At 37.8% G+C, this 21,809-nt stretch overlaps 1 protein-coding gene across 1 annotated transcript in view; it reads left to right on the top strand.

The window, feature by feature from the left end:
- Positions 1 to 18,296, top strand: part of Tcea1 (transcription elongation factor A1) — a 31,208-nt gene extending 12,912 nt beyond the window's left edge. The window contains exons 3-10 of the mRNA XM_027398934.2: positions 2,270 to 2,375; positions 6,309 to 6,396; positions 8,830 to 8,975; positions 10,040 to 10,096; positions 11,031 to 11,185; positions 13,765 to 13,911; positions 15,561 to 15,632; positions 17,283 to 18,296. Of these exons, the coding sequence (XP_027254735.1) occupies positions 2,270 to 2,375; positions 6,309 to 6,396; positions 8,830 to 8,975; positions 10,040 to 10,096; positions 11,031 to 11,185; positions 13,765 to 13,911; positions 15,561 to 15,632; positions 17,283 to 17,291 (780 nt within the window). The 3' untranslated portion in view covers positions 17,292 to 18,296. The remainder of the gene's footprint in view (positions 1 to 2,269; positions 2,376 to 6,308; positions 6,397 to 8,829; positions 8,976 to 10,039; positions 10,097 to 11,030; positions 11,186 to 13,764; positions 13,912 to 15,560; positions 15,633 to 17,282) is intronic.
- The last annotated feature ends 3,513 nt before the right edge of the window (positions 18,297 to 21,809 follow it).

The raw sequence follows: 21,809 nt of genomic DNA on the forward strand, positions 1-21,809 counted from the left end.
TCAGATACCAGAACTGATGCACATACTAACGCAAAGAGACTGGTAGCATGTACAGGTTCCGGCCAGGTGGGTGGGATCCTAGCACTGAGAAAGGGAAGTGGACACAGTCTTCTACCTTTAACCAAGAATTTATCTGCAGTTGGTACCTGGAGGGAAAGGGAAAGTCAGTCCCTCCCAATGGAGTGTGACTTGGGTACATCAACCACACTCCAGAGCAGGCCCTCTGTCTAAAAGTAGTTGGCCAATAGAAAATGATCTCTGGTGCTTTTGTGTACTCTTTATTACATTTTGTTTGTCATTATTGGTTTTATTAGTCTTTTGCCTATTTGTCTTGATTTTCACGTCTGTGGATTTTGTGCAATTTTTGTTTAGTTTTTGGGTTTTAGAGAGAGAGAACATAAAGTTAGGTGGGTAGGGAGGTAGAGAGCATCTGGGAGAAGTTGCAGGATAAGGGAAAAAGATAAGCAAAAAATTATATGGAAAAAATTTAATTACTCAATTAGGAATATAGCATTTGCCTAGCACATACAAGACTTTGGGTTCTGTCCCCAGAAACTGAAACAAACAAGCTGATTTGGAGCCACTTGGTCTAGGTGCAGTTCAATTCCTGAGTGCGCTTACTGTGCTCCACCACTCTTGTCTTCAGCTTAGTCCTCCTTTCTTTCCTCCTTGCCTTTTCTCCTGCATGCCTGATTTTAAATAGAAACCTTGGTAGAAGTTAGGTAATTGCTATAGTATCATAAGCCACTTTTTAAATCTTAGCATACCAGTTTAAGTCTTGTGAGAGAAATGCAAACCTAGTTAGTTGCCCAAGTAAATAGCTTCCTATTTGTTTCCATCCTCTGCTTCCTTCCATTTCCCCAAGCTGTGGTCTTTTTGTCACTCCACCTCAGCGTCCTGTTCTCCTTATGCAGCTCAATAATCTCTTTAAGGAAGCATGTTTATTGTTGACAGCTGCATTCTTAGAAAAGGAGTCAAGCAAGGAATGGTTGGTTTTAATAACGAAAGCATCCTGTGATCATTAAACAGCCATCACTTAACAGTGCAGTTTGTTCTCCTTATATTATGGTCTCCTGCAGGACCTTCTAGGATGCATTTTCCAACACTGTTGTGTGTCAGTCCACACTTCTAACAACTGAATAATTCAAGTTATTTCCTCCATGCATCCAGAGTTAGCTTTTCTTTAGAAAACTCGCTTTGTAACCCTAAATATTGGGGGTAGGTGTGGAAATTTTGGGGCCCCTTTCACTCTTCTGCTGTTGAACTTCACCTGCTTTTCTTAGATTTCTGAGAGACTAACACAGGCTACTGCAACCTACTATTCTAAATTCTTCAATGTTTGTGCTGAACATTTAATAATTTAGAAGGAAGCCTTTAAGTACCTACTGACTGTTGTACCTCAAAGGTGTCAGCAGGGATTTTCCTTTATTTTTTAAGCAACTAAGAATTTCTTTTATTGTGTTTTTCTTTCATAGACCATGTTTTGAAAGATTGTCTATAACAACTTGAACTTAATGAATAATTTACCATTGTTATTTACTGTTCATAATTGAGTTGTTATAGCTTTTATGGTTTCTACTGAGTTGGAAAGAACATTCATTCTAGAAGTGGTCAAGCACAGATGAAAATTCGAGTCTTGCCAGTGAGCAATCGTATAATGCTGAGCAGGTTATATTGGTATTTCCAGTCTCTTTGTCTTTAAAAATAGGTATAATGATCTCAGTGTTGAAAGGTTCTTGGGAAGATTTATATACCTAATTATTCTAGTATAATCTTAATATAATATTACTGCACGTTAAATTTTATCTGTATTCTGAAATCCATTTTAATACCTAATTATGTGCTCCTTACATAGAATCAAAAAATAAAGATGCCTCTTAATCTTCTCTTGGTGGTAGTTTGTGTTTGGCTGGCTTTGTTATAAGTTTCAGGCAGTGCTTGGGGGTAATCTTCGTAGGAGAGATCATGCAGATGCTGGCCATGAGTATCTCAGCTTACCTTCTGTACACATACGTTTTACATCTCGCCCTCATTTCCCCCTGATACCACATTACAGGTTGTTGTCTCAGTGATGAAGCATTGGTGAGTTCCATGTTTGATCTAAAGATGTATGTACTTCATGTTTGCAATGTGTGCTTTGACCAGAATGTGAACAATTGAAATTTTAAAATCTGAACTAGAAAAAAAAAAGTCTGAAAAGAAACAAGTGTGATTAATATGCTGAATTGTTTGAAACAGCATTGATGGACACTTTGTTGTTGCCTTGCAGTCCACGAGAATTGGGATGTCTGTCAATGCTATTCGTAAGCAGAGTACAGATGAAGAAGTCACATCTTTAGCCAAATCACTCATCAAATCCTGGAAAAAATTATTAGGTAAAATTGATCTTTGCTTGCATATATTTATGATGTCCTGGTTTTGTTCAAATGATTGCTGCATTTTTTTGTCTATGAATCTAGACCTAGTGAAATCAGTGCTTTGCAGTAAGGATGAGGGGCCTGGTTTAATTTGCATGAAAGTGGCAAATAAACTCAGTGGTCCCTGACAGTTGTAAGTGTAGATAAGCTCTTTCAGGGCTTTTTTCCAAGGGAAAGGTTGTGCATGCTTTCTGAAGTGATTTTGTTTTTCTGAAGTGATTTTAAAATAACACTTTTTATATAATACCTTTGTCCAGATCAGCTTTTGTTATTTTCCATCTTTTTCTTCTTTTTTTTTTTGGTTTTTGGTTTTTGAAGACAGGATTTCTCTTTGTAGCCCTGACTGTCCTGGAACTCACTCTATAGGGCAGACTGATCTGAAACTCAGAGATCTACCTGCTTCTGCTTCCTGAGTGCTGGAATTAGAGGCATGTGCTACCTCCACACAGTGTTTTTTTTTTTTTTTCATATTTAATGATCTCTTTTTTAAAAATCATTTGAGAGTAGGTTAAATATGTCTTATAATACTTAAGTATACCTCTCTTAGTACCCTTCATTTATTTGAGATAGGCTCCTACTATGTTGTATAAGCTGGCCTGGGACTTGGGATCCTGCTTCAGTCGCCAGAGTAGCTAGAATTATAGGCATGTGCTAGCATTCCCAGCACAAGCATATTTTCTCATGTAGTTGTAATAAAGGAAAGCAAGCATCGGTGTAATACTTTAGTTTAGAGTCCATGCTCTAGTTTGTTACTCTCCCTATGTACTTGTTAGTTTTTGCTAACTTGATAGAAGCTAGGGTTATCTAAGAAGAGGGAACCTCAACTGAGAATATGCCACCATAAGATTGACCTGTATGCCACTGTGTGTGATGTTTTCTTGATTAATAATTAATGTGGGAAGGTCTGACCCACTGTTGGTGACACCACTGAACAGGTGATCCTGGGTTATAAAAGATATCAAACAGCCTTGGGGAGCAAGCATTCCTCCATAGTCTTTGCTTCATTTCATGATTCTTGGTTCTTACAATGCTTGAGTTCCTGCCTTGGCTTCCCTCAGTGATATATGGTAAGCCAGATAAACCCTTTCCTACCCAAGTTGCTTTTGGTTGGTGTTTTATTACAGCAACAGAGAAGCAAGCTAGGATACATTATAATGTCCTAAATTTACCTCCTCTAATATCCAGTCTAGAATCATGTTTAGTTTTCTAAACTGAACAATTCTTTAAGCCTTCAATTTTTCATCTATGATGGCATTTTAGAGAACATAATAGCCTTCTCTTGTTCTGTTTTGACATTTATTTATTTATCCATTTATTTATTTATTTATTTATTTATTTATTTATTTATTTATTTAGGTGAGCATATAATCCAGGCTAACCTTGAACTCAGTGTAGCCAAGGACTAAACTCCTGATCCTCCTGTCTATGCCTCTCAAGTACTAAGATGACAGGCATGTAGGCCAGAGGTGTGAGAGGCTACAAGAGCCAGAGAAAAAGGTGCCCACATGGAGGACATAGCAGAGTCCAGAGAAAGCAGGTAGAGAGAAATAGCAGCTGGGAAATAGAACTGTAGAATTTGGAATCAAATTTTGTGGGTGACAGAAGCCATCAGAAACAAATGATCTGTACATGACTTAGAAGACTCAGATCAGCAACTTGCTTACGGAGCAGCCAAGTTTCTTGGGAGGGAATTCCTTTATGCCACTCCTGGGTTTTGGCACCAGATGAATGGAAAGGAAGGAAGGAAGGAAGGAAGGAAGGAAGGAAGGAAGGAAGGAAGGAAGGAAGGAAGGAAGGAAAGGGAGTACATGACTTTTCCTAGGTATGTTGGTGGAGGTAATTTATTGAAGATAAACAGGACACATAGCTAGAGGCAGAGAAATCTGGGAGAGTCCAGAGTGGTCATGACCCTAAGCCATGTGTGGAGAGGAGTAGGGGAGGGGAGAGAGAAAAATGAGGCCCAAAGGAGGAGGGCTAACCAAAATGACTGGATTATATAGGGAGGAGCATCTGGAGGAAGGACAGCCCAGCCTCTGGGCTGGAGAATTTAGCATAGGGAATGGGTTATACCAACCAGGAGGGTCCTGTAACAGTTTTGAACAAACTGAGAGGTGCAGGGGGAACCCCACGTTCAGGTCCATTTTGATAATGTGTCTTAGTGTTTCTGTTTCTGTGAAGAGACACCATGACCGTGGCAGTTCTTATGAATGAAAACCATTTAATTGGAGGTAGGTTACATTTTCACAGGTTTAGTCCATTATCATGGCTGGACATAGCAGCATAAAGGCAGACATGTTGCTGGAGAAGGAGCTAAATCTTGATGCTGTAGGCAACAGGAAGTAGTCTGAGATACTAGGTGTGGCTTAAGCATATGTGAGACTTCAAAGCTCGCCTCCACAGTGACGCACTTCCTCCACCAAATCCACACCTGCTCCAACAAAGCCACATCTCCAATAGTGACACTCCCTATGTCTTATGGGGGCCAATTATATCAAACTATCAGAGTATGTTAAATAGGCACCTCAGCCATTTGTCCTAGATTTAAGACCTAACGCCTCTCTTGCTTCTTTGGCATGTTCCCTTATTCTGTTTTATCTACTGTTTTCTCGTGATTAGATCGTGTTTTACATCCACAGTTGGAATACTCCCTAAGTGTATTAGATTCTTACGTCTCATACCCAGTCAAAGTGTATACTTTATTGTCCTTCTTGTAACAGTCTATGAGAGATGTTTTAAGATCCCAAAACTGTCTTACATTTTATCAGATCTCCTCCTCCAATTTAGTATCATAATTTTTCCCTAACCCCCTCTTTATATTTATGGTTACAAATTTTAATTTCTTTATTCTTCAAGTCATCATTAAACTGTTAGGAAACATATTCTTTGGTGGATTCTTATTCTGTATGATGGGATGCAATCTATTACAGTTCATATGTATTTGCAGTGTTTTATACAGAAAGTGAGATATCCCAGAGAGCAAAGTATAGATAAGTGAAATAATTTCTACAGTGGACCTAAATGTTATCTAAACCTAGCTCAGGGACAATTTTGACTGGCATAAGATGAATGCTTCTTGTCAGGGCAATGATTGCATTAACTCATGTTATATCTGTTTACAATGTCTGGTCACTTTCCTCTCAGTCAGTAGTTCTCAACCATACTAATGCTGCGACCCTTTAATACACTTCCTTCCTCATGTTGTGGTGACCCCAAGCATAAAATTATTTTGTGGCTACTTCATAACTGTAATTTGCTACTGTTATGAATCATAATGTAAGTGTCTGTTATGCAGGATATTTGAGATATGACACCCCAGGTTGAGAATCACTGTTCCAAGTCTTAAAGGGTGCAGACTCTGCTCTGTTCATAGATTATTGAGTAAAAGGAGGTTTTGGATGTACCATCCTGATACTGGAATGGTCTCTATGAAGATGTTCTTCATTTACTGGCCCAGAAACATAAACTGTGCGTTAGGTAGTATTTTAAAGTTTTTAACCTCTTGAAAGGTCACTCAAATACTATTGTTCTCTGTGCCTGGGCTCTCATTTTCAGGATGGGTGTGTTCGTCCACACTCTTTCCTTTTTATTTTTTCCTTTTAAACTTGCAGGTACCATTGGCATGCGAATTTCTATTTCTTTGCAAGTGACAATTTAAGAGTGTTGTTTGTACAGCTGTTGTGAAAAATACTCCAGTACATATGCTAACATAGTAATTTGCTTATACTTTATATACAGTTGTGGGAAATTGAAGATTTTAATGGTGAACAGGTTTGAGTCTTTATTTTCATTTATTTATTTGTTTTTGGTGTGTATAGGTTATTAATGTACAATACTTTTTAATTTTCATCTTTAACAAAAGTAGACTGTTTAGGCATTTGATAAATTTTTCAGATGGTCCATCAACTGATAAAGACCCTGAAGAAAAGAAAAAAGAACCTACAATTTCATCACAGAATAGCCCTGAAGCAAGAGAAGAAAGGTAATTTACTTTATAAAAATTAATTTCTGCTGAGGTTGCTATTTTAGGGTTTCTAGTACTCGGGAGGCAGAGGCAGGCAGATGTCTGAGTTCAAGACCAGCCTGATCTATATAGTGAGTTCCAGTTTAGCCAAGGCTACACAAAGAAACCCTGTCTCAAAAAACCCTAAAAAAAACATGAACCAAAGGGCTTTTTTGGCTTACATATCCCAGGACACAGCTCATTGAAGGATGCCAAAGCAGGAACTGAAGCAGAAGCCATGGAGGAATGAATGCTGCTTACTTGCTTGCTTCCTGTGGCTTGCTTGCTATTGTCTTGTACAACCCAGGACCACCTGCTCAATAGTGACACCATCCCCAATGAGCTGGACCCTCCAGTATCAAATATTAATCAAAAAATGCCCACAGACTGTTCTACTGGTAGAGCCATTTTCTCAGTTGAGGTTCCTCTTGCCAGACAACTCTAGCTTGTGTCAAGTAAACAAAAACAAACAAGCAGCCAGGATAACTAGATAGTTTACCTGCTCCATCACTTTGTTCTGGTCTTCTGATTGTGCCTGCACTCCTCTTTCCACTATCTAGTCAGATGGAACTAGTACACATGTATGGCCCTCAAAAATTTTTTAGCAAGATTTCTTAGAATTTTAGAAGAAAAACAGAAGTCTACAAAAGTAGACTAGTCTGATGTATAATATAAAGGAAGTTGTAAGTCAGATCTGAGTGGCTTGAGGTTGAGCAAGGGTTTACATTTTGGAAGAATTTGAAAAACTTTTGATTTAAATACTTCAAACCTAGGCATTACATTTTAAGAGGTAGGGTTGGAAATAGTGAAGCTAGGCTCCATCAGTACACACAGGCAGGTTTCAGTGCTTTAGCTAATTGTTGTCCATAGGCAAAAAGGCAAAAGCCTTTAAAGTATTTAAGTTTTGTTTTGATTTTGAACATTGGTTGGGTGCTGGAGATGTAGTTTAGTTGGTATAGTGCTTGCTGAGCATATGCGAAGCCTGGATTCAATTCCCAGAACCCATAAAATGGGACATAGTGGCACACATATGTAATCCTGTACTTGGGAGGTAGAGGCAGAAAGATCAGAAATTTGAGGTCATAGAGAATTCAAAGCTAGCCTGGGCTACATAAAACTATCTCAAAAATGAACTATTCTTTTTTCATTTACTACAGACAGGTGCTCTGCTACAGTTAAAAATACACACAGGATGAAATCCTAGTTCTTGCTTTTGAGAAACTTGGTCTTGCAGGGGAGCATGTGAATAGCTATGTGCAAACCTTTGTATAGACAATATTTTCTAAATTCAGGGGGTCATAAGAGATGGCCTCTGAAAAAACTAGAGTTAGATGACACAGATGACTGTTGTCCATAGTGACCTGTTTTGATGTTTAATAGTAGTTTTTCCTGGAGAGAAGTGGAGGACATGTATTCTTGACAGCAAACACAGCAAGTTAGTTCTACGGTAGATAGTAAGGGATGGGCAGCTTAATAAATCTTTGAAAAAGATTTGTGATAGATATCATTAATGTTGCAACACTTAATTGAGATTTCACAGAAACATTTTGAAAAGAACTTGTTTGGGTGAATATCCGGTATAAGAAGTTAATCAGATGTAATTAAAGTTTTGAAAGATTAGAAAATTTTTAGACTATTCAGATTAAGGTACTATTTCTAGGAAGAAATCTTTTTACAGTCTTTTTACCTGCTCTTGTTCTTAAAGTTTCACTAGAGCGCTGTTGTCTTAACTAGTATGGAGGTTTTGAAACAATTTTTTCCTCTTTCTAGTTTGGCTGCATTGCCCTGTTTTCTGGCTCCATGCCTCATCCCTTTCCTCAAGCCAAGATCCTTGATGTCTGTGTAGTGTGCTAAACTATAATGTATATTTTTTCCTGTTAGAAATAGTGTAGGGCTGACTGTGATGGTGCTCACTTTAATCATTAGCACTCACAAGACAGAGGCAGGAAGACCTCTGAGTTGAGGCCAGCCTGGTTTACATAGATACCTCCAAATTATTCAGGGCTACGTAGTTAGACTCCTTCTCACAAAAGAAAAAAAAAATTGCTGTTAATGTTTAGAGGGAAATAAAATGAGAATATTTGTTTTTGTTTCTAATTTGGTTTTTTGAGACAGGGTAGCCCTGGCTGTCTTGGAACTCACTGTGTAGACCAGGTTGGCCTTATACCTGGAGATCCACCTGCCTCTGCCTCCTGAGTGCTGGGATTAAGGGTGTGCACCACCACTTTGTGGTTGTTTTGTGTTTTTAAGACATGAGATTGAGCTATTGAACTGAAATTTTTAAAAATGTAGTAGTGACTGAAATACTATCTCATTTAGACCCAAGTTTTATTTTTAGAGAGCAATGATAAATCTATTTAGAAGGTTTTCCTGATTGTTTTCTGATCCGTGTACCCCATATGTGTATTTTAGTAGTTCCAGCAGCAATGTAAGCAGCAGAAAGGATGAGACAAATGCTCGAGACACTTATGTTTCATCTTTTCCTCGGGCACCAAGCACTTCTGATTCTGTGCGGTTAAAATGTAGGGAGATGCTAGCTGCAGCTCTCCGGACGGGAGGTAAGTTTAGTGTTTGCTCTTTACCCTTTTGCATTCCCATGCCATCTCCACCTTCATGTTGGTGTTTTATAGTATCATCTTGCTGGTAGCTCCCACTGTTTAGCTTAGGAGTTTGTTTCCAGTAGCAGTTCTTGGAGGGCAGTAAGAAACAGGACACTGGGACTCCCAACAAGCAGAGCCTTCTAGGGTGTTAATATTTCTCCTGATTCATGCTAATTTAAGCTTTTCCCACATAAATCTTTGATCTGTAAACTCATTACTTTGAACTTAGGTTGAGCCGTAACAACATGAGGTGTTAAATGTTAGTGTGATATACAGTATTTAAGTTTTATATTAATAATTAAAAGCAATATACAATTTACAGTTTACACTTCCATGGGAAAATCTAAGAAATACTAATCCTTAGACTTAACATGCAAATGTTTGACTTTAAGATTTCATATATAGTGAAACACCACATAGTATCCCTAAAATGTGTAAAATGTAAGTTTGAAAGGCAGAATGGTTGACACAAACTAACCCTTTTTCTTTTCAGTTATGCTGAACTATGCATAGCTAGGGTGACCAGTTTTGCTACTTACTTGGCCCTTTCTACTTGAATTTTCTTACTGCCTCTGTCTGCATTTTTTCTTTTTTCTATCTGGCAGTTCTATTTATTTCTCCTGTCCTTTTGAGCATCTGTGATAGTTTTCCGAGTGCATCTGTGTATGTGATTGGCAGATAAAATGAGTACATTCTCTGTGTTGAAGCCTGTGTCACAGGAGGGAAGGCATTTCTTCCTAATGTCTGTTCTTACTCTTCTCAGATGAAGAACCCAGAATTGATAGTGTTGTGAAGTGAGGAATTGCCTAGTATATGAATTACTTCCTCAGGAAAAGGAGTTATCAGACAAGAGTATACTGTGGCACAGATCTTAGACCAATCCCAGAGCAAAGGAATAGTAGGCAGTAAGATAAGAGGTCCTAACAAACTCAAAGATTTTGTAGAAGAGGCAAATGGGGTTGAAGAAATAGGAGTGGTTTACTTACACTTTACAATAATGAGTTTTTCATTCCTGTTTGTAGATGACTACGTTGCTATTGGAGCCGATGAGGAAGAACTGGGATCACAGATTGAGGAAGATATCCTTTGTGTTCACATCCAAAACTGTGTGTAGTAATCTGTGAGGCTAATTGTCCTTTTCCTTCTGCTACATAAGTCGGAGGTTTATCTGTACTTTCTTAGGAAGGAGAAGGGCATTCATGTTTAGTTTTCATTTCATTCAATACTAAATCGCCTATGGTTAATGGTAGCTTTGTCTTTCTGCCTTTGCATATTGGGAGTGTAGAATCTGAATTTAAGTTACGTAAAATGGCAGGGAAGATGTGAAGCTCACACAGGAGGAGGGCCTCATCAGGGTACTCAGTCCCTGGTCCTTCTGCCAGGACATGTGTTCGTGCCTGGCACCATAGAAAAGACTCTTCAGGAGAGGTCTTGCATGGAATGTACCTACATGGCAGTATAAAGTGGGACTGTCTTTTTTGAAGAACCGGCCTTTGTAAAAAGTGAGCCCTCTGGGCCTTGCTCTCTGCTTTGACCAGGCCTTCTGTGGTCTTCTCGCTGAGCTGGTAGATGAGATGAGCCTCCAGTGCTGCCTCAAATGCTCTCTTCTCATAAGACCTCTGAGGGAGCTATGGCCAAATCTATCTATGCCATAGATTTTGAGGTCCTTAGTGGGATTCAGACTTGGGCGAGTTAAAGCTTGTTTGATTTTAGAACGCCTTTTCAAACATCTGCTACTTGGGTTGTGCCAGAGTTATTCTTTGAAATCATGTTGATGCATGCTTCTGACATTAAGCATTTAAAAAAAGCATCACTTAGTCATGGTTGTAAAGATTAGCACTATTGACCAGTTATAGATGAAGGAATCTGAAAGAAATACTTTTTTTTTTTCTTATTTATCTAGTTTGGAAACCATTTTCATGAATTGGTTCAAAAAATTTAAGAATGAATTATGAATTTGGCAGAAAAAAAAGTTATCTTTATAACAATCTTTTTTCCTTAATGGCCAAGTACCTATATATCAAGAAATACGGAATACAGACATGAAATACAAAAACAGAGTACGGAGTAGGATATCAAATCTTAAAGATGCAAAGAATCCAAATTTAAGGAAAAATGTGCTGTGTGGGAATATTCCTCCTGACCTATTTGCTAGAATGACAGCAGAGGTGAGCAAGTCTGTATATAAGTGCTGTATAAATATCTCATGTGTGGAAAATGTCTACAAACATAACTATGATATATTGTGTATACTAGAAAACACTCAAGATGCTGGGTGGTGATGGTATACACCTTTAATCCCAGCACTTGGGAGGCAGAGGCAGGCAGATCTCTGTGAGTTTGAGGTTAGACTGGTCTATAGAGCGAGTTCTAGGACAGGCTCCAAAGCTACACAGAGAAACCCTGTCTGGAGGGTGGGGGGTTAACAATAGCTATATTATACCTACAATCTGTTTATTTTATTAATCATCCAACAGTGTAATAATAACTTTTTCATTGCTAATAAAATGTGCTGTGTTTAAGAAATTTTGTTTTAAAATCATACTAAAATATCCATAACTACCAGGCAGGGGTGGCACACCTTTAATCCCAGCCTTTGGGAGTCATTGGCAGGTGGATTTCTAAGTTTGAGGACAGCCAGGACTACACAGAGAAACTTTGACTCAAAAATAAAAGAAACAAAAAATCTAAAACTTCCACAGAGCAAGCAGAGAACACAGTGTAATCAGATCCATATGTCTGTCATGAGTTTCATTTTCACCTACTTTTGGGAATTTGTCATCATTTTTTTAGAAGGGTGGGTTTTAACACAGAGTTGCTTTGTGTAGCCCTGGCTGTCCTGGAACTCCCTTTGTAGACCATGCTAACCTCAAGCACAGATCTGCCTGCTTCTGCCTTCTTGAGTGCTAGGATTAAAGGTGTGCACCACCACTGCCTGACTTGTCATCCTTTTTTAAATTATACTTCTATTTTCTTCTTTTCTATTGAATTTATGTCAAGCAAATCCCAGGCATTTATCCTTTCAACTCTATATGCATGAATGTGTATGCATATTTTTAAATATATTTAAAATAATTTTCCTTATATAACTAAATTGTTATCACCATGGCCAACAATGCTAACAATAAGCCCTTGCCATGCTATGAAACTCATATTCACCTTTTCCTGATTATGCATTAGGTGTACCAGGAGCTGAAGTCAGCACATACCTTTGATTTTTAAGCTAAAGCAGTTTCTTTTGGGTGTGTGGGGGTTTTGTGTGGCCTTGCCTGTCCTGGAACTTACTCTGTGGACCAGGTTGGCCTCAAAACTCACAGAGATCTGCCAGCCTCTGCCTCCCGGGTGCTGAGATTAAAGACCACACCTGGCTTAAGGCATTCTCTTTTGCCTCTCACATCTCTCCTCTCCTCTACCTTTTTCCTCTTTGGTGCTGCTGTGTTGAAGGACCAGCAGCACCCCCCACCCCCCATTATAAATGTCTGTGAATACTGCATTAGGTCGTATTCCTTAAATTTCCTCTCCCCTGATTTCCTGTATAATTTGATTATACTCAAGCTTCCTTTTACTTAAGTGATGGGTTTTGCTTCAGGTACATTCTGTGAGAAGGCACATAGTGTCTTGTTGCTTTCCTCGTAGCATGCTGAGGTTTGTTAGTGGCTTTGGGTAATGTCAATTAGTTTTTCCATTGTAAAGTACTCCATCAGTGAGTTCATCAGTGAGATGATCATGTGTTACATGAGTAGAATAATCACTGTAAGAGAGCAATTTCTAAAATATCATTATAGCTAGGATTCTTTTAACTGTAGTTACCCGGTTGGTTTAATAAGAAAGGATAAACTTAAAATTCTTTGTGTTAGTTAAACCATTATCAGAATGTTAGCTGCTGTTTGCTTTCATTTGTACATTCCCTCTACTAAGTACTATCAGGGATTTGGCTGTTTATCTCCCTTGTAGGGTTTTTCCTTGCAGTAATTATTTCAGTGACTGAAGAAGCTGTCTTATTTTGGACCACCATCCTCTGCTTGGTGCTAGTCTTCTGCCCATTTGACCATACATGAGAGTCTTTGTGCTTTCTGGTGTCAAAAATAACCCTGGCATATTCTGTGTACTTGGCTCTAAACTGTAGTGGCATCTTGCCTTGCCAGTGAACTTGTAGTGGTGGCCACACCTTTTGGGCATGGTTTATCTGGTACAGACTTGACCCATTATAAGGTAGAGGAGGGGCTGGCTGGAGCTCTCTTGGGTTGTGGAGAGCATCGGGAGAGACTGCATCTTGTAGAGCAGGAAGAATGCTGCAGTAAATTTACTCTTATCGGTGTAAGTCCTTCCCTGATAAACACCTAATTATCATTTATCTTGGGTCTGGTGAACTCATTTAAACCCTGCCTTCACTAAACAAATCCAAATGTTCGTCCAAAGGCCCCTGGCTTCTTTGAGGATGGTGGTGGTAATATTTAGATCCCCTTGTGGATACCAGAGGTGCTGATTGCTCTAGGTTTTCATTGTTAGTTTATAAACAGTATGAACACCTAATTTTCACATAAAAAATTATGAGTCTTTAAAGAGATTTTGAAAGGAAACATTAATCTCCCGAGGGAAAAATATTAGTTTCAAACTTGAAATTTTATAAGCTGGTTTTACTTTTATTATTGACTCTTGTTAAACTCTGTGAACATGAAAGCAGTCAGTATATAGAGCAGCTGCCAAAAGTATCTGTAACTCATTGATATTGCTATTTCTGTCATAGGAAATGGCTAGTGATGAGCTCAAAGAAATGAGGAAAAACCTGACCAAAGAAGCCATCAGAGAGCATCAGATGGCCAAGACAGGTGGGACCCAGACTGACTTGTTCACGTGTGGCAAATGTAAAAAGAAGAACTGCACTTATACACAGGTTTGTGATTGACTGTGGTCTCGTGTGTACATTAAGGTTTCACTCCTGTTTCAGAGTAAAGATAATTACAGAACCTGATACTGTTCAAGAAAAGATGTGGAGAGGGTGTCAGATCTCCTGGAATTGAATTTATAGAAGGATGTGAAGTAGCATGTAGGTGTTGGGAATAGAACCCTAGTCCTCTGCAAGAACAGTGCTCTTAACTGCTGAGTCAAGTCATCTCTTCAGCCCTTAGAATGTTTTTTATTTCGTGGGCTTTGAATTAAAATCATGTTAATGATTTATCAGAAATTTCTGGTTTTGAAGTGATGCTAAATTAGCATTTCATCATTGCTAAATTTAAATATATCTTGTTCACAATGCAATATTGTTGGTATCCCTGTTCATGCTGTAACTTAATAAACTTAAGAATAGCTGAGGTGCAGCATTGAAACAGGGCCTACGGTGAAATAGATGCTGGCTTTGAAATGTCATCCTCCTGCCTCCATTTCCCATGTATTAGGATTACAGGATTACATTTCCCACAATGTCTGCCTCTTAAGTAACTACAGATGACCTTGAATTTATGGTCCTCCTGCCTCTACCTGCCAGACGCTGGGATTCCAGGCAAGTACCAACATACCTGGTATAGACTGGGGCTTTGTCCATGTGAGGCAAGCACTTTCACAGCTAAGCTACATCCTCAGCCCCGTTCTTCCTAAGTGTTCTATTTGGGGGCAGGGAGAGGGGCATTTAAGACATGGTCTCAATGTTTTCTGGTTTTACTTTTCTGCTTGCAAAAGTGAAACTCCATTCCCATTAAACTGGGTAGCCATTGACCATTTTGAATGATACTTGAGTGAACAGTAAGTCTTTGAGATGGTGGCTTCATTTCTTTGGCATTTTTGTACCATGCCCAGCTTTTTCTTAAACATCTTAGTCAGTGCACAGTTTTCAATCAGATGTGTTTACTCTTCTGTGTTGCTTCCAATATAAATGCTGTTTTTAAATGAAATTCTTCAATATCCGTATGCAGAGATCTTTGTATTTCTTCCCGTCCCCCCACCTCTTGGCTTTGTGAGAAAGGGTTTCTCTGTGTAGTCTTGGCTGTCCTGGAACTAGCTCTGTAGACCAGGCTGGCCTGGATCTCAAAGATCCACCTACCTCTGCCTCCTGAGTGCTGGGATTAAAGGCCTGCACCACCATTGCCTGGCTGAGATCTTTGTATTTCTAATTACATATCAGAGTAGATGAGAATGCCACGTTCCTATGGCAGAGATATGGGTATTTAACCTGCTTTTACAGTGGTTGTGTCAATTATGTGTCATAAAGAAATGGTTTAGATTTTATTAACATCTTTAGGTCATTAAAATGTTAATTAATGGTATTTATTAATCATTAATGTAATGGGTGACTTTTAGAAGATTTTTCACTTAATTGGATAAAATTACACATGAAAGATAAAACAGAAGGATTTAGAAAAATGACATTTGAAAATATATGCTCCTTTGCCAGTAGTATATTTGAACTTGTATAATGCTCTTATACATCTTAGGATGATGTCACTGGAGTTACTGTATATCTTTATGTAGTATGTCTTACATAAGTTGGCTTATTTTTAGTGGGAAAGTAGTAAGTAGTAGTATTTTTTTCAATTAATTTTGCTACAGGTGCAGACTCGTAGTGCTGATGAACCAATGACAACGTTTGTTGTATGTAATGAATGTGGAAATCGATGGAAGGTATGGCACCCCCTTGGTTGTGTACCATAATTTACTGTCTCTTCATAGCCTTCTACGATAGTAACATGTACCCTCCTAAGCTTGATCTTAACAACACATGTGTTTTAATGCAGGAATGGCAAGAAACAATATTAAATTACCTTTACACATATATGTATAGTAATTAAATTATTTCCAATTTTGTTCTTCCAGAAAAGTTGTGTATGTTTATTACTTATTTTTAATTTTTTTTTTTTTTTTGGTTTTTCGAGACAGGGTTTCTCTGTGATTTTGGAGGCTGTCCTGGAACTACCTCTTGTAGACCAGGCTGGTATCAAACTCACAGAGATCCACCTGCCTCTACCTCCTGAGTGCTGGGATTAAAGGCATGTGCCACCAACGCCGGTTACAAGTTTGTTTTTTTTTTTTTTTAAGTTACCTGTTTCTTTTTTTTTGCTTTTTTTTTTTTTAAGATTTTATTTATTTATTTTGTATACAACATTCTGCTTCCATATATATCTGCACATCAGAAGAGGGCACCAGATCTCATAACGGATGGTTGTGAGCCACCATGTGGTTGCTGGGAATTGAACTCAGGACCTCTGGAAGAGCAGTTGGTGCTCTTAACCTCTGAGCCATCTCTCCAGCCCCAAGTTACCTGTTTTTAAGTGTTTTTTTTTTTTTTTTATTATGATGTTTATTGTATGCTTTCTTTGCTGATTCACATGTATCTCTCCCCACACCTGGCAATCACCCTTCTCTACAAGTCCCTTTCTCACATTCCTGTTGTGTTTTGTAATGCAATGAGTTTAACCAGAGCAGTCTGTGTGACTAAGGGCTGTGAACTGTCCATTGGTGTTTGCATTGGTCCTCCTCAACAACCTTCCAACAGTTAAGCAACGAGTGGAGCAATGAAACCCTCCTGACTCATGAGTAACTTCTGATGCCAGTCCCATTTCTGTACAGGCCAGTGGAAAGCTAATTTTTGAATGATTTTTTTTTTGAGCTCCAAAAAACAAAATATAAAATTAGGATTGCACATTATTAGTAAAAGTCCCAAGGTCACTTTTATTATTAATAATGAGGAAGCTATTAGTAGTGTGGGATTGGGAGATAGATGTTCATGGTAGGGTTAACTCTTTGGAGTCACACAATGATTGGAAATCCCTTGCATCTTACCCTCACTGGTCTATTGTTTCCTCATGTAGTAGGCATGAATAATACCTGAGCTCCCCCTCTGTCATCCCTTCCTTTTTCAGTCCTGTTGAACAAACTTGACTTTTCTAGATAGCTCTCTTAGGTCTGTTATACATGCTGGATAGTTGTATCACTGCAATGAGCAGATATAGTTGTTTATTTTACTACAAGCAGTTCACCAAACAGGTTGTGCCATATGATACCTAATGAAATTAAGACAGTTCAATTTAATGCAGAAAGCTGATAAGAAGTGTTATTTAACCTAGAAACACTAAGAGAAGTACTTTAAAAATGCTCAAAATGTTGCATTTGTTCTTTAGTTACATAGTCCTTGTAATTTTATGGTGGAATTAAAATAAGGAACTACTGGGTATAGAAAGTCTTTTTCAAAGGTACTCCTTTCACACAGTACATAAAGCTGAGATATATACTCACTACTTGTATTTTTAAAATCTATTTCTTTTGTTTTTGCAGTTCTGTTGAGTTGGAAGAATCGGCAAGGTATCTGGACCATTAAGAAAAATGGGATTTTATAATTAGCTTTAAAATTAGGCCAGGCAACTTATTTCCCTGCAAATGATATTTGTAAACAGTACACATCCCATGGGTTGGTTTTTGTTTCTCGCCTAACATCTTTCTTAAAGGCGTTCCGTGGTTTCAGTTCAGCCAGGAGACCATAGAAGAATTAGATAATGTGTCGCATTTTTTTATTTTTATAAGTAAGCTTATGTTACATTTTGTTAAATATTAATGTTTTGAGTCTGGAACACACAAAAATTCTGTTGTTCTTCATTAATGCATAAAGACAAATTGCTTTTCTCATCGGTATGTACCTAAAATATTAATGGAGAAGAAAAGGAGTAATATAAACATCAGAGTTACAAAATATGTATTCCAGTAGTACTTGACAAGCTTATCAAAATTGTGTATGCTATTTGAAATAGTATTTGAATTGCTCTTAATTACCGTGCTCACAAAGCCTCGGATCCCTAGATTTGCATCTGTGACTAACAGCAGTGATCATTTCTTGTATTTCTCATTTATGTATATTACTGTTTTTAATAGATTTTTCTTTGAGAATTGACTTAATTGCAATCAGTTTGGTTTTATTTGACTTTGCACTCTATTTTAGTTTCACAGAACTCTGTTAAAGTTTCTAGGCTTCTCACAAAGCCACTCACAGGCATACTTCTGGTGACTTTTCCCCCATAAGAAGACATGCTAGGAAGGAAATGTCAGCATCTTTGTAGAGTTCCTTGAGGCAGCATGACTGGACTTGCACTTGGGAATCTACTGACTAAGGACTAAGCCTAAGAACTGTGTTAATCATTAAGCTGTGCTCTTTGCTTATGAAGGTTGCAAAAAGAAAAAAGAAAATCTTTTAGTCTGAATCTTTTGTGCTTTTTTTCTTACATGATGATGTTGAGCCCACTGAAATGTAGGCTGTAGCAAGTAGTTTTACAATACATATGTCACAATTAAGTTTTACCTTTGTTTAAGTGTGTCCTACTTGTTTTGCTGGTAATAAGCAGTGGTTTTCACATAGCTTTCTTGATACAGATATTCTGATAAATATAGTAAAGGCCACTGTTGCAAAGCTTACAACTTATGTGCTTGCATCTGGTCAGATGTCTGTGTAAAGACCACTGCACAATCTTTGCACTCTGCTGTACTCTGCAGATTGCTTGACATAACATAGAAAACACTTAAAGGTCCATGTTAAAAAAGATTGGTCCATGGGTAATTTCTGTCACTTTAAAATAAAGTACATTTTGAAAGAATTAGTTTAACAATAATAAGATTAAAATAGTCCCACTTTTAAGTGATCCATTTTAAAATTTGTAAATCAATAAATTTTTTTTGTTGTTAAATGTGTATCATACTTTGTCATTTTATTTAGCTGTTGAAAGTTTATTTAAAAGTTTTGTTTTCCTTTCCTTCCCCAACTATTAGCAGTACTCTTAGGTTCTGTTCTACTTAAGCTTGGTCATACAGGTCATAACTGGTATTAAACAGTGGTTAGAGCTTATTATTTTCTGTTCTTTGCCTGAACCCCTGGTGATGAAGAACAGTGGCTTTTAGGCACATGATCTCAACTTAGATGCACATATTTACACATGTGACTTTCTGTAAGAATGTCTCTTCTAGAAGATTCAGTGTGGCTGGATTTATGTTGAGATCTTTGATCCATTTGGACTTAAGTTTTGTGGATGGTGACAGGTATGGGTCTATCTGCAATCCTCTGCATTTCCAAATCCAGTTGTGCCAGCACCATTTGTTGAAGATGCTTTCTTTTTTCCATTGTGTAGATTTAGCATCTTTGTCAAAAATCAGGTGTTCATAGGTATGTGGGTTAATATCAGGATTTTCAATTCAATTTCATTGGTCTATCTGTCTATTTTTGTGTCAGTACCAAGCTGTTCTCAGGACTATGGCTCTATAATAGAGCTTGAAGTCAGGGATGGTGATGCCTCCAGAGGTTCCTTTATTGTAAAGGATTGTTTTGGCTATCCTGTTTTTTTTTTTTTTTTTTCCATAAAGTTGAGTATTGTTCTTTCAAGGGCTGTGAAGAACTGTGTTGGGATTTTGATGGGGATTGCATTGAATCTATAGATTGCCTTTGGCAAGATTGCCATTTTTACTATGTTGATTCTACCTATCCAAGAGCATGGAGATCTTTCCATTTTTTGGTATCTTTAATTTCTTTCTTTAAACACTCAAAGTTCTTACTGTACAGGTCTTTCACTTTATTGGTTAGCGTTACCCCAAGATATTTTCTGTTGTTTGTGGATATTGTGAAGGGTGATGTTTCTCTGATTTCTTTCTCATTGTGTTTATCATCTGTATATAGTAGGGCTACTGATTTTTTTTTAGTTAATTTTGTATCCTGCTACTTTGCTGAAGGTGTTTATCAGCTGTAGGAGTTCCCTGGTAGAGTTTTTTGGGTCACTAATGTAGACTATCATATCATCTGCAAATAGTGAAAGTTTGACTTCTTCCTTTCCAATTTGTATCTCCTTGATCTCCTTTTGTTGTCTTATTGCTCTAGCTCGGACTTCAAGTACAACATTGGAGAGGTATGTAGACTGATTTTAGAGGAATTGCTTTGAGTTTCTCTCCATTTAGTTTGATGTTGGCTGTTGGTTTGCTGTATATTGCTTTTATCATATTTAGATATGTTCCTGTTATTCCTGTTCTCTCCAAGATCTTTATCATGAAGGGATGTTGGATTTTGTCAACGGCTTTTTCAGCATCTAATGAGATGATAATGTAGTTTTTCTTTTTCAGTTTGTTTATGTGGTGGATTACATTGATGGATTTTCATATGTTGAACCATCCTTGCATCCCTGAAATAAAGCTCACTTGATCATAGTGGCTGATTTTTCTGATGTTTTCTTGGATTAAATTTTAGTATCAATGTTCATGAGAGGGATATTGGTCTGTAGTTTTCTTTTTTTTTTAGTTGTATCTTTGTGTGGCTTGGGTATCAAAGTAATTGTAGCCTCGTAAAGAGTTTGGCAATGTCCCTCCTGCTTCTATTATGTGGAACAGTTTGAGTAGTACTGGTATTAGCTCTTGTTTGAATTTTTTGTAGAATTCTGCAGTGAAGCCATCTGGGCTTTTTTTCTTTGGGAGGCTTTTGATGACTGTTTCTATTTCATTGGGGGTTATAGGTGGATTTAAACTGCTTATCTCTTCTTGGCTTAATTTTGGTGATATCTATCCAGAAAATTGTCCGTTTCCTTTAGGTTTTCAAATTTTGTGGAGTACAGGTTTTCAAAGTATGACCTGATGATTCTCTGTATTTCCTCAGTGTCCATTGTTATGTCCCCCCTTTCATTTCTGATTTTGTTAATTAGCATGCTCTTTCTGCCTTTTGGTTAGTTTGGATAGAGGTTTGTCTATCTTGTTGATCTTCTCAAAGAACCAACTCTTTGTTTCATTGATTCTTTGTAATGTTTTCCTGCTTTCTACTTTATTAATTTCAGCCGTCAGTTTTATTATTTCCTGGCGTCTACTCCTCCGTGGTGAGTTTGCTTCCTTTTGTTCTAAAGCTTTGAGTTGTTCTGTCAATTCACTAGTGTGACTTTTCTCCAGTTTCTTTATATGGGCACTTAGTGCTATGAACTTTCCTCTTAGCACTGCTTTCAGAGTGTCCCATAAGTTTGGGTATGTTGTGTCTACTTTCTCATTAAATTCTAGGAAGTCTTTAATTTCTTTTTTTGTTTCTTCCGTGACCCAGGAATGGTGTAATTGGGTGTTATTCAATCTCCATGAGTTTGTAGGTTTTCTGCAATTTGTATTGTTGTTGAATTCTAATCTTAAAGTGTGGTGGTCTGATAAGATACAGGGGGTTATTTTAATTTTTTTGTATCTGTGGAGGTTTGCTATGTTGCCAAGTATGTGGTCAATTTTAGAGAAGGTTCCATGTGGTGCTGAGAAGAAGGTATATTTTGTGTTTGGATGGAACGTTCTATAAGATGTCTGTTAATCCCAATTGGGTCATAACTTCTGTTAGATCCTTTGTTTTGTTAAGTTTCTGTCTGGTGGTCCTGTCTAGTGGTGAAAGTGGGGCATTGAAGTCTCCTACTATAACTGTGTGTGGTTTTATTTGTTGTTTGAGTTTTAGTAATGTTTCTTTTACAAATGTGGGTGCCTTCGTATTTGGGGCATAGATGTTCAGGATTGAGACTTCCTCTTGATGGGCTTTTCCTGTGATGAGTATGAAATGCCCTTCTTCATCTCTTTTGATGTTATCTTCGTTGGGTTGGAGGGAAAACTTTTCCCTCCTTTTACACTCACAAAAACATATGAAATAATAGGTAACCCAACTTTACCAAACAGGAAAAGAAGCAGGAGGGTGAAATCCACACACAATGACACCATCACCAATAAATCCAAAACAAACAAGAACCAATAATCAATGGACATTGATATCCCTCAATGTCGATGGTCTTAGCCTGCCTATAAAAAGATACAGGCTAACAGAATGGATACGAA

The sequence above is a fragment of the Cricetulus griseus genome, chromosome 2 (assembly GCF_003668045.3).
Source record: "Cricetulus griseus strain 17A/GY chromosome 2, alternate assembly CriGri-PICRH-1.0, whole genome shotgun sequence".
Taxonomy (NCBI): Eukaryota; Metazoa; Chordata; class Mammalia; order Rodentia; family Cricetidae; genus Cricetulus; species Cricetulus griseus.